Source organism: Macrotis lagotis, chromosome X, assembly GCF_037893015.1.
Source record: "Macrotis lagotis isolate mMagLag1 chromosome X, bilby.v1.9.chrom.fasta, whole genome shotgun sequence".
NCBI classification, from domain to species: domain Eukaryota; kingdom Metazoa; phylum Chordata; class Mammalia; order Peramelemorphia; family Peramelidae; genus Macrotis; species Macrotis lagotis.
In genome coordinates this window covers 694,353,339-694,365,648 of record NC_133666.1, presented here as the reverse complement: position 1 = coordinate 694,365,648, position 12,310 = coordinate 694,353,339, and the positions used below count along the sequence as shown (strand labels likewise).

General features: G+C 52.7%; 1 protein-coding gene across 2 annotated transcripts in view; it reads right to left on the bottom strand.

Annotated features, from left to right (window-relative positions):
- Nucleotides 1-1,081: 1,081 nt before the first annotated feature.
- CDC45 (cell division cycle 45) overlaps nucleotides 1,082-12,310 on the bottom strand; it is a 37,684-nt gene continuing 26,455 nt past the window's right edge. Inside the window, exons 13-20 of one of the 2 annotated variants that reach the window (XR_012472354.1) lie at nucleotides 10,962-11,123; nucleotides 9,825-9,963; nucleotides 9,630-9,713; nucleotides 5,926-6,044; nucleotides 5,120-5,196; nucleotides 3,058-3,124; nucleotides 2,755-2,902; nucleotides 1,082-1,339 (exon numbers count right to left, since the gene is read on the bottom strand). Coding sequence is in view for 1 of the 2 variants with exons in the window: in XM_074206468.1 (XP_074062569.1) it covers nucleotides 3,060-3,124; nucleotides 5,120-5,196; nucleotides 5,926-6,044; nucleotides 9,630-9,713; nucleotides 9,825-9,963; nucleotides 10,962-11,123 (646 nt within the window). In the remaining variant the exon portion in view is untranslated. The remainder of the gene's footprint in view (nucleotides 1,340-2,754; nucleotides 2,903-3,057; nucleotides 3,125-5,119; nucleotides 5,197-5,925; nucleotides 6,045-9,629; nucleotides 9,714-9,824; nucleotides 9,964-10,961; nucleotides 11,124-12,310) is intronic. The other variant, XM_074206468.1, reaches the window with a different exon arrangement.

Genomic DNA, 12,310 nt, shown 5'->3' with positions numbered 1-12,310 from the left:
GGGAGGAGGAGGGAGAAAGACAACAGGGAGGGCCAGGGTCAAGCCAGCTCCCAGTCCCCCTTGCAGAGGTTGCCCCCCTGCTGGACTGAGCCTGTTATCACTGGGCCCTCACAGCACTACATCCGGCCTCTGAGAGGAAGCCTGGAGGTAAGTGGAGGCCAGGGTGAGCCACAGGCCTGGACTGAGGCCGCCTTAAGTGGAGGTCTCTAAGCATATGGTGACATCTGAGAGGCCGACGGCCTTCTCATCAGTGGCTGTTCCCCTGTGGTCATCAGAGCCCAGAACAATGTTATCTGCCTCCCTGCATGCACAGGGAAGGGGGAAGAGGAGGGAGGGAGGCCCTGAGGCTGGTCAAGTGGGGGCCAGGACAGCTCTAAATCACCAAACTTCTGGGCTTCCCCAAGGGCATCTTTATGGGTCAACCACCCTGTACTTTTCCAAAACATTCCCTGGCTGGACAGATACCCAAAACCCAACCCATGTGGGGAACACAAACACCCTGGTTGGGCCGCCCATGATCCCCCAGGGTCAGAGTGAGGGAGGCCCTGGCAGTGTTTCAGCCCTGAGGCTGACTGGGCGCCCACTGCTGGCCACCGTGGGTCTGCCAGGCTGGAGGGAGGCCCATGGAAGGGACAGGACACCCCGGAGGCCCCTCAGGGTCTCCTTGCAGGAGGGGGCTGGATAAGAGCAGCCCTGGGGCCTGGGATCCCAGATCTCGGCCACGGTTGCCCAGCTGGTGATGCCCCCAATCCACCAATGGCCACCCTGGGTTGGAGGGAGGGAAGGATAGGGGCCAGCTTTGACCCCACCATCAGTGAGCTGGTTGTCACTTGGTTGAGGCCTGTGGCTTCTTCAGAGCTGGGGGACCAGAGGGGGTGGGAGTGTCAGGAGAGCCCCTGCTCAGCCCCAAAGATCTCACTTCTCCTCCAAGTCTGTCCAGAGCCAGGCCAGCCCTCCCTGCTGGACCCTGGGTTGGAGGGCCCTGGGCCAGGAGACGGTGGCACCAACAGGAACCTAAGACACCTGAAAGGTCACTTGTCCCTGAGCTGGAGGGGCTCACTTCTTCAGCCCTGGGCTCCAGGGGAACAGTCTGGAAGCGGAAGCCTGACCCAGGGTCTGGGCCAGACAAGAACTGAGCAGCAAGAAGGCCAAAACTAAGGAATAAAAAGGGCTCCAAGCCCCAAAGGGTGCTTTATTGCATGGAAGGGGTAGAAGCCCCTTTCCTGAGAGCTAAAATTTAGTGAATAATTTACAGCCAGTCTAGAAAAGCATCCCAGATGGACGGCCAGTATTTACAATCTGGATGAAAGTAGAAAACCAGGGCGGAAGATTCCAGGTGCTGGAGGGAGAAAAAAGGAAGATGAAGTGCTGAGCTCTGAGGCAAGGGGAGGTGGCAGCCCATCTTACTGAGCAGAAAACCCTGTGTCTGAAGGGGAGGCGACTCGCCCACAACCTTATCCTTGGACTGGCATACAGCTGGCGCTTCATAAATGCTGGCATTGTAAGGAAGCCCTAAGTAAATGGGAGAAAGGCAGGGCAGCACAGCAGAGCGGGCTGGCTTCAGAGTAGGGGTTCGAGTCCTGCTTGCTCTGGATGAAGTGCAGGTGGCCAGCATGGGGGAGAGAGGAAGGAGGGGGCTCAGAAACCATTTTACAGAGGGGGAAACTGAGGCCCAGCAGTGTGCACTGAGAACTTGAGGTTCCTTTAGAAGAAGTTGGAGGGTTCCTCTCATCCAGTGGTGCCAGAGCAGGAATCCCCTCCAGCAACTACCTGACAGATTCCGGATGGTCCAGCTGCCACTTAGAGACTTCCAGGGACAGAGAATTACCTCCCTCAGCAGCCTCATTCCCCCACCCTCTTCCACCCAGCAGCCTGGAACCCTCCCCAAAGGCAGCTCTCCGGGCACTGCTCCCATCAGGAGAGGCTGGGTACACATTAGCTTTGGCAGAATCAGAGCCCACCCAATCACATGATCCCTGATCTCCTACAGAAGAGAAGCCCGAGGTCCCAGAGCTCCCCAGACCTGCCCAATGATATGAAGGGAGAATGTGAATCTCAAATGGGGGGGAGGTGGGTTCCCCTTAGGATTCTTAGTTTCAGGAGCTGGGAGGGGGGAGGCCTAGTTCTGCTTGTTCAGAGGGCAGGGCTGAGGCTAAGAAGGGGCGCCAGAGCAGGGTAACTAGAGCCAGCATCGAAGTCGGATGGGTACACAGTATCTCATTGGAGGAGGAAGTTGAGGCAGCAGGGAGGTAACATGTTCCAGGTTACCCTCAGGAAGTGTCTGAAGCAGGACTGGACCCCAGTCTAGACACTGAGCCATCCTGTAGCCACAGGGCCACCTGGCCCAGGAGGGGCCACTGGGGCACAGCATGGGCACTCTCTCACTGGAGGACTTCTGAGGGGAGTGTGGACGACTCCCAGAGAAGATGCTGACCAAGTTCTAGGGTCAGGTGCTACTGGACTATGGGATCCCTTCTACCTCTGGAGCAAGCACTGCCCACTGCGCCACACAACCCCCTAGGGGCTTCTCTCTGGTTCGGCCTTCTTTGGGAAGAGCCCCTGGATATGTGCTTCGACCTTCTCAGAATTCAAGGGTTTAAGAGGCATAGGCCAGCAGCTGAAGTCACTAGGCTCTGACATCCCTCTCCCAACCCTGGGGAGGCCGGGGGGCTCCCTCAGTCTTGGGTGGCCCATCAGGCCTTTTTAGATTCCTCCCTGAGGCAGAGGGATGCTGTGCTCAGGTGCCAGCCCTACCCTTTGCCAGCTGGATGAACTTGGACAAATCTCTTCAATTCCAGGGGCTTCAGAGTCTAGAAGGGCTGAATTCAAATCCTATCTCGTATCCTTTCTGCCAGCGGGACCCAAACAACTGCCTCTGCTGCCTTGTGCTGTCTCCTCCTTGCTAAAATGGAGACAATCACAGTGTCATCTCCTTAGGAAGCCGCAGTGGACATGAAGGACGGTAGAAACGTGCGCATCATCGTCCCCGTTACCAGGCCCATCAGACTGCAGAAAGATCAAGGGACGCCTGCCCCTCTTGCCCCCCCCTTCACTTACCCTCATGAGAGCAGAGAGATCAATGCATCCAGGAACTTGCCTCGGTCCTCCACTTTGAGCTCAATGACTGAAGAAATGGGCAAACATGGTGTTGGGGAGAGGACCCAGATCATGGAGGGAAAGCCAACCCCAAAGCCCCATTCAGAAGGCAGGTGGGCATCTCTGCTTCCCCCAATAATCTCCAAATCCCCAGGGGCTGCCAAGCATCCTGCCCCCCCCCATAAGCTCTAGGGCCACAGAGGGCTCTGGTTTCTAGGTCTGCACCCATAGTATCCCCTATCCTCGGGAGCAAGGATATCAGTCGGACAAAACAGAGGAAAGCACACCAGGGGAAGGAGGAACCCCTCAGAAGAGAAGGGCCTGTGGTGACCGAGAGGGCTGGGGACTGAGATCATTCAGAGTGTTCCTAACAATGGGGACCCCCAAGGGCACCTGCCATCATGGGGGGCTTTCTGGAACATCTGCAGTGTGAGCTTCCACACTGGGAAATGCAGCCTTTGAAGGTCATGGGTATGTGGCCAGGATGAAGGTGCAGGCCCACATTAGATGGAAAGGGAAACTGAGGTCAGCCCCCCAACTTTGGAAGAGACCCCCAGGGTCTCACAAGCCAGGAGGTGGCAGAGCCCAGGAGGACCCCAACTGCAAATCTTCCCCAACAACACACATCTAAGAGCCACAAATGAGGCAGAGGACCAAGATTTCCCCAGGAAAGAGAGGGCATCCCTTGGGTCTGCTGGAGCAAATAATGGTCCCCAGAAGGCCCTGCACAGTAATCGGGAACACACTGTCAATCCTCTCTCTCTCTGTCTCTGTCTCTGTGTCTCTCTCTCCCTCGCCCTGTCTCTCTGCACTTTCTGAAAAGGCAGCTGTTCTAAAGTCAAGAGAAGGAGGCCACTCTGCTTCTGGCCCTGTGGGGCAGGATGCGGCCTCTGGTCACCCAGGCTATCCCTCCAAGGCTGCCCCTAGACCTGCTAAAGGCCAAGAGCAGGTAAAAGGGTAGAAAAGCCAATCAAGACCCAAGCAGGGGGACAGCTGCCGCTGGTCCTCTGCCAGGCTCTGGGCCAGCTCCAGCCTGAAGCAGAATTGGGGGGGGCAGCACAGTAAGGAACTCACAGGAACCAAGCTGGTTCTGGGTGTGGCTTTGCTTCAAAAGAAAGACTCTGCCACCCCCTCCTGGTCTGGGGACCCACAGCACATGGTCCTCAGAGGATCAGGGCAAGGGAAAGACCCACAGGTTTGAGACTGGGAAGGGTTGTAACAAGAAAGAACATCAGAGCTGAGAAGGATGCTAGACTGGGGAAGACCAGGGCTGGGGGGCAATCTAGAACAGGTAAAGTCAGGGTTAGGAGGGGTCTTGGGGATTTCTCTTTCTAGACCCAATCATTTTACAAATGAGAAAACTGAGGAATGTCATCGACCTGTCAAGGTCACACAGGTGAGGAGCAGGGAAACTGACCTGGGAACCCAGGATCATCTTACAGTTCCCATTGCTTCATTGCTTCATGACTGGTCAACACAATAGGCAGTTTATGTCAGATGCTCCCATTTAAGTTTGGGAAAACTGAGACTAAGAAAAGCTAAGAAGGTCCCCCTAATGCAGAGCACTTGTATTCAGGGTGTGTTTGGGTTTGTTTGGGGTTTTTTTGGCAAGGCAATGGGGTTAAGTGACTTGCCCAAGGTCACACATCTAGGTAATTATTAAGTGTCTGAGGCCGGATTTGAACTCAGGTCCTGCAGACTCCAGGGCCGGGGATCTATCTACTGCACTACCTAGCTGCCCCCAGGGTGTGCTTTGTATGAGTCAGTAGGGAGCCAGGAGGGTCCCGACCTTTCAGCCCCACCCAGTTCTCCATCTGGGACCATCTAGGGAAAACTCAGGGTGGACATTCTTGCCTGCCCTGGATAGAAGCTGTAAATAGCATTTCTCTCCCAGGTCTACATCACAGGGTGGAAGCCAAGGCCACATCCCTGGCCGTCTCTGACAATGGCTTCTGAGGATGATCCCTGACCCCTGAGGGCCATCCAAAGGGCCATGCTGAGGCAGCATGGGAAGAGCTCTTACCAGACATGTCAAAATGGTTGTGCAGCGTCCTGGAGCTGGTGCTCTCGGCAGCCTTCTCAAATGCCCTCCCGAAGAAGCTACAAGACAAGAGACAGCCCCAGCCAGGGCAAGCTTTCTGTAGGAACAGGAGCCATGGGCCACCACACCATCTCCTGCTGGAGGGGTCTGTGGGGCTCCCGGGGGCTCAGGGCCTTTGGGACTGCCTGTCTGTATCTGCATGGGGTCCTCTAGGAACAATAGAAGCTAGAAGACCCCGCATGGGGAAGAAGTCTGGACCTTCCCCCAACTCTGTAAGAGGCCCAGTGGGCAGCCAGTCTGTCCCCCCTTGGTCAGGTAGGCACTAGGTTGGACACTTGGAAAGATCAGTGGTGAAGGATTCTGGGTCTGGGACCCAAGGACCTCATTGACCTCTGATGACTCTGCTACTAAGGAGCAGGTGACATGGGCTAAGCCCCCCCCCCCCCCGGGATTTGGCTTGCGCATCTATAAGATGGGGTGATTGGCCCCAGATGATCCCTTAGATTTCACCTCACTTTCAACCTCAGGATCTGTTGAGTCAGTCTGTTTTATTAAGCACTGACAGGATTCAGCCCCTGCTTGTTTCTGTCCCTTCTAAGTCAAGGCTTCCTTGGTATTTAGAATAACCAGCAAAAGTCCTGTTAGCCAAAAGGTCATCTCACTCAGCCCCCTCCCAACCCCAGTCACTCAGGAGAACCCAGACTTCACCACCAAGGGCCTTGAAGGGACAAACAATGCCCCCCCTCATCTGCCGGGCCACACCAAAGAGGAAGGATGGAGACACTCACTTCTTCTTGTCCGAGCTCTCCGTCTCAGGGGGGATCCCCACCATGATCATGGTTCCATGCTCCACATTCATGGGGGCTGCCATCACCAATGGCAGCAGCTTACAACGTTTGTTCTTGGTCTGTAGGCACAGAGATCTCTCAGTTATTGACGACCCCCCCCAACTTCATCCAGGAATCTCACTGGGCTCCCCTGGTTGGTATCCACCTTCCCTCGGGCCTTATCAAGAACTGCAGTCACACCTAGTTCTTCTGGGTTACCCAGCGAGCTTTGGACTGATCTATACCAAAGGCAGAAGAATCCAAGAGCTAGAGGGTGGGGAGGGAATTCCAGAAGCAATGGACAGAAGGTCCAGTTGGGAGAGACCTCCAAGGCTGCCAACTCCAACCCCCTCCTTTTACAGAGGAGAAGGTAACAAAATGGCGGAGGCACAAACCTCCCTCATTACTATAACATTGAGCCTAGAGAGGGCAGGAACCACATGGCATTTAAACTTGGCACCAAAGAGGCTCCACAATGGAAGAAGCTGCAGGTCACACATTCTGGTAGCCTTTGAGGAGAGAACAAAGGCATTTGGGGCTTGGAGCAGAGTGAGGGAGGTAGCAGGGGCAGATGGTAGGGGATGTCAAGGCATTGGTTCTACAGAGAGTGGGCATGTAATGGCCTTTCACCAACAGGACTGGAGATCTTTGGACACTGCAAGTCTGCCTTTCTGCCCGGGAAGTCTCTGCTGCCACCTCCACCATCTTCCCAGCCTCTTCTGGATTTATTCAACACTTTCTTCCTCTAGCTCTGGCAAAGCTCACTGCTCTGACCCTTGCCAGACACCTGGTTACTGATGCCCTTTCTGTTTAGGGGCCTAGTTGGATGAGAGGAGCCTAAAGTTGTTTTCACCAGGGTCCTTGCCTTGCAAGTCTCTTGTTCATAGATGCCTGAGTGTGATCTATAAGCATTGGGTTGGTTGGATTTCTTAATGCTGTGCCAGATTTTCCAATATAATTCTCACCATTCTCTTCCTCTTAGGTCCACTTCCACCTAGTATAAGGACCCTGGATTTGGAGTAATAGGCCTGAATCCCTGCTTTGCAGGACCCTCTCAGGCCTCAGTTTCTTCAATTGTAGTCACCCTAAATCTGACTTGGAAGCTATCAAGAAAGACACAGGTTGGGGTGGCTAGGTGGCGCAGTGGATAGAGCACTGGCCCTAGAGTCAGGAGGACCTGGGTTCAAATCCAGTCTCAGACACTTAATAATTACCTAGCTGTGTGGCCTTAGGCAAGCCACTTAACCCCATTGCCTTGCAAAAACCTAAAAAAAAAAAGGTGTGAGGGTGGAGGCTCCTCTGTGTTCTATGTGGTTTCTCTTTTGTTGGTGCACAAGGTGGGATTAACTTCTTGTTGGTTAGAGAGACTGGGAACAACACAAGGGAATAGGACCAAGATCTCCATGACACGTCTAAATCTTCTCCCCTTTATGTGACTAATGAAACCAGTGCCACAAACACCTAGATTTGCTTCCTGGAGGAAGGCTTCAGGCCATCCTCTCATCTAACTACAATTCATTAACTTTTCCGGTTTCATTGGTGAGAACATTGAGTTTGGAGGTGGTGTTGCCATCTTTTCCTGCATGCGTCAATCTGAAAGTGATGACTTTTTTTGGGATCACGTCTCCCCTTCACTGGTCAGTTTGGAGGGTTCTGGTCTTCTAGCCACGTGCATCACTAATAACATTCTTCTAGTTGTGTTTTCCTTCATTGGTCAGTGGAAAGAGACTACACATCAAGTGCATCAACAGTAAAGGATGGTGCACAGTCTAAGAGACGGAATCCTTCCAGCCGTGGCCTGCTTTTCACCACATAGACATGGTCCCTGCACAAAGATGATGTAAAGACCCAATGGATGTTGTGTCTCTTGTCAGTTTGTCAGTTTATCTGGTGGCCAAACCTTTGATTAATCTCTGAATCTCAGCATCTCAGAGCTGAGAGGATCCTAAGAAGCCAAACTCTACCTGGTGAGGTTGGTCCCAGGCAGACAAAGAGGAGCCCGCCAGGCCAGTGCCAAGGCCGACCCAGTTGAGTAGGGCCTAGGTGGAGCATATGAGGAAGCTTCCAGGGAGGGCTTTTGAGGAACTTAAACCATGGATTGTCCCTCTCCTCCTGGCTACATCTTAGAGTCACTTAACTATCATTACCAATTCTTGGCAGATCTTTTCATTTAACATTTTATTTCTAGTTCACATTTTAAGGGGGGGGGAGAACCCTTCCCTGGTATGAGGAGGGCACCTTTACATTTTGTCTTCTAAGTTCTAACACAAATCCTCAAAAGTCTCAAGCCCAGGTGTCCATCCCCAAGGTTTCAAGTTGACTTCCAGTTTCTGAGGTTGCCTTTGATGGGATTTTAATAGATCTGCTTAGCCACTTGTCTGTTGAAATTCTTCTGGAGGCCCCCTCCCCCACTTTCCTCAGCAGGGAGCCTGTATGGGATCATGGAATGTGGAGAGAGGCTAGAGCTGGAGGCTTTTGTTCCTCTCCAAATCTCATTTCCCTACCTCCTACCCATGTTTTTCTTCTTGTAGAACTTTTTCTGTCCTCTGGTGATTGTGTTTCAGTTGATTTGCCAAGGTTGGGGGACATTTGTGATTCTCTGTCATTCCATAATGGTCTGTACCTTCTTCCTCACAACCCAACTTCAGCATTTGGAAATGGAGTAAGAACTGTAACTCTCAGGTCAACACCAACATCTTCCTCTTCTCACTCACTGCCCCGGTGAGTGCACCCATTATTCATTCTGAGCAGTCTTCCAACAGACATCACGAGACCATGCCTCCCTGCTTACCTCATCTACAGACACATTCCAAGCAGCTTTTTGACAGTTTGGCTGGCTAGAAAAACCTAATGCTCAAACACCTGCTAGCTTTGTGACCCCAGGCAAGTCACTTAACTTGTCTGACTCAGTTTCCTTATCTGAAAAATAAGGAAAATATCACCCACCTTGCAGGACTGTTGTGGGGATAAAACAATCTTTGTATAGAAACAGTAGCTATTATTATTATTATTATAGTCAATCATGTGCTCACCATCATCTTCCTCCCTAGTTTTCAAGGGTCTCTACCTCAGATCAGCTGGTATTCTTCATTTCACAGGTCCAATCTACTGTTAAGTCCTATCTTCTCTTTCTACCTCCCTCTTATACCCCTTTCTCTCCACTCATACCCCACCCTCCATTTAGGCTTCATCACTTAACTGACTGGTCCCCCAATCCAATCGATTCTCATGCCAATTCATCCTCCCCTCAGCTGCCCTAGACATTCCTAGAGTTTGGGCCTGACCACATCTCTTAGCTGCTCCCTCTTACCTCCAGTCTCAACCATGAATTCCAACCTTCTCTCCCCCTCCATATACTGGGACCCAGAGACATTGGAATCCCTGGAGTTCCTCACACACAAGGGGTCATCTCCCACCTCCAGGCATTTTCTCAGAATCTCTGCCAGGCTGGAATGCTCTTCTACCTGCACCTCTGCCTCCTGGTTTCCTTCAAGCCAGCTCCCATCCTGTCCTCCCTAGTCCCCCGCAGCCATTTACTCTTTCCCTACTTTACATTTGCCCTGTGGGCACCTCATTATTTAGACTGTCTCCCTGTTAGATGGGCAGGAGCTTTTTCTGGGCCCCAGAGCCCACCTGCTCTGGTCTCCCTCACCACTGGGGCTTACCGAACAAACAAAGGCCTGGAGCAGATATTTGCTAAGCAGGCCCAGCGACACTGGCTTGGAGAACAGTTTGACGTCCGGCGTGCCCTGAGGAGAGACCAGAGAGCAGCCGTGAGTGGGAGTGAGCAGAGCCCAGAGGCCAGAAACACAAACTTGTGAGTGAGTGCCCCAGTTCCAAGAAGGGAAAGGCAGACATACCTCCATGAGGTAGCAGTAGAGGAAGGGGCCCTGGGAGATGACGAGGTTGGTGCAGATGCAGCTGGCCACAGTCTGGTGGATGGCCCGCAGCTGCTTCTTGGCCAGCTCCAGGCCTTGGTAGAGTTGGGCCAGATTACTTCTGCAAGGCAGAGCAGACAGACTGATGTGAGCTCACCTTGGTCCTCCATCGGTAGATACTGTGCCAAGCCTGGGGGACATGGAGGAAGGCGAGCTCAAAGTCTGAGCAAGGAGGCTGGAGAGAGATAGAGAAGGCAGTCTCAGAGGAGATGCCACTCGTGTTTATGGACTCCATGGCCTCGCAGAGTCAACTCTGACCCTTGCTGCTCCACACAAGTCCTCACCAACACCTTAGCAACCATAGTGCTTCCAGGCTCTCCTGGGGAAACAAGGGGGCAGGAGATCCAGTCCAGCCTCCCCATTTGACAGTGGAGGAAACTGGAGCTCATGGCTTGTGCCCACACCAATCTCTGCCCCTTTGCTTTCCCCATCCTGGTCTCTGAAACAGTCCCTTGTCACCACCTGAGTTTTTTTTCTGCCCAGTGAGGCCCTACTTCCCCCACCTCTCATAATCTCTTCCCCTGTCAAGGTGTGATCTTAGGTGGGTGCTTGGGCCACTCTTCTACAAGGAACTGCTATGGCCACCCAAGAGTCATCCCCCATAAACCAGGCTGCTGCCCCCCTTCTTGAGGCCAAGCCTCCTCAGGCCGGGCCAGCCAGGCTATCTGTCTCCATTCTTTATGTGATGTTTGCCCCCTCAGGCAAACCCTCAAAGCCTCAGTAAAGGGTGACTGCTACCTCATTTCCAGCTGCCAGTTGTGATCTTTCCTGGTGCACACCCAAAGAATCAGATGTGCCTGTGCTTTCATTAGGATTAATTGTAAATTGATCAGCTGTTCACTTGTGGACCCAGCACTAGTGTGAGAGGCAGGAAGAGCCGGCTGACTATGGCCATTCCTTTCATCTCTCAGTCTCAGATTCTATTGAACAAGCAATGCTCCAAAGGCTCCCCCTGGGGACCACTCTGGACAGGATCATGGCTGATCACAGAAAATTCAGGATCTGGGTCCATAATAGAGAGAGAAAGGCAGAGAGGAGGGAGAGGAGGGTGCTTAGCACCTGGAGAGACTGTCCAAAGCCCTGATGAAGTTGTCTGTCCCGGAAGCATCCTTTTCAATGCTCTCCAGCAAGGAAGTAGTGGCAAAGACTATGTCACTGGCCAGGAACTTGTTCTTGAATCCGAAGTGGATGCTGAAAGTCTGTACCCGCATATCCTTCATCCTGTGAAGGGAAGAAAAAGAGGCTCAAGTCCTTTGTGATCCAGCCAGGGTACAAGAGACGCACTGAGAAACCGAGGGCCTGGAAATGGCCAATGCAGGGACTTGTTTTGCTTAACTATATATGTTAGGACTTTTTTTTCTTCTTCAGTTAACTGTGGAAGAGTTCCCCTCCCAGCTATGACATCCCATGTTCTTTTATTTTTTTTTTAAATTTTTATTTAAGGCAATGGGGATAAGGTACTTGCCAAAGGTCACACAGCTAAGCAATTATTAAGTATCCAAGGGCAAATTTGAACTTGGGTCCTCCTGAATCCAGGGCTGGTGTTCTATCCACTGCGCCACCTAGCTGCCCCAACATTCCCTGTTCTAAGACCCCTCCCAGCTCTGCCATTCTATGATCTAGATTCCTCCATGTCTGGCAGGTGAGCAGAGCTGAGCAGGTCCCTCCCTAAGGATCCCAGGAGTGATAAGGACACACTCAGTGAGAGCTAGAAACATCTGAAGAAGCAGGGAGTGTTTGTGGTATGATTTGGAGATTTCCATAAAGAAGGGGGAAAGAAAAATAGTCTAGCCTGTGAGCCTCTGGCTCTGACAGAGGATGAAGATCCCTGAACTACCAGGAGGTAGGTGGGGGGGGGGGAGCAGGCCACCATGGGGCCAGGACCCTAGGCTTGGGGTTTCTGCACCAGAGCAGGCCTTCCCCATAAAACAGGATGGGGTCCAAAGAGCTTTGTAACCTTGCAGCCTCAGGGAATTTAGGGATGGGAGGCTGGACCCCAGATGTTGGCCTCACTCTGGTCCTTCCTTCCAGGATGATGCTCAGCATCCTCTCTCCCTGACCAGAGAGGTTGAGAGCCTTGCCTGGGGACACAAAGAGGTACCTAGAACCTTACTCTAGCCCCTAGAATATTGGAACCCAAGGGCACCTCTGAGAAGACCCAACTGGATTCCATCTGTGCCTTGGCTGGAGAGGGGACGGGCTGGGATCCCATCAAGCCTGAAGATTGCATTCACAATCTATATTGTCCAGGGTTCATTATTTGTTAATCACTTCCCGAGTCCACTCTAATCTGGTTCCGCCAGGCTGGAGTCTGGGTGGCCACTTGCAGTCAATGAGTTGGCCGCTTCCGGTCTCTAGAAGAGGAGGGATGTGTCCAAGAGGACCCACCTCAAGGAGGGAGCCATGGG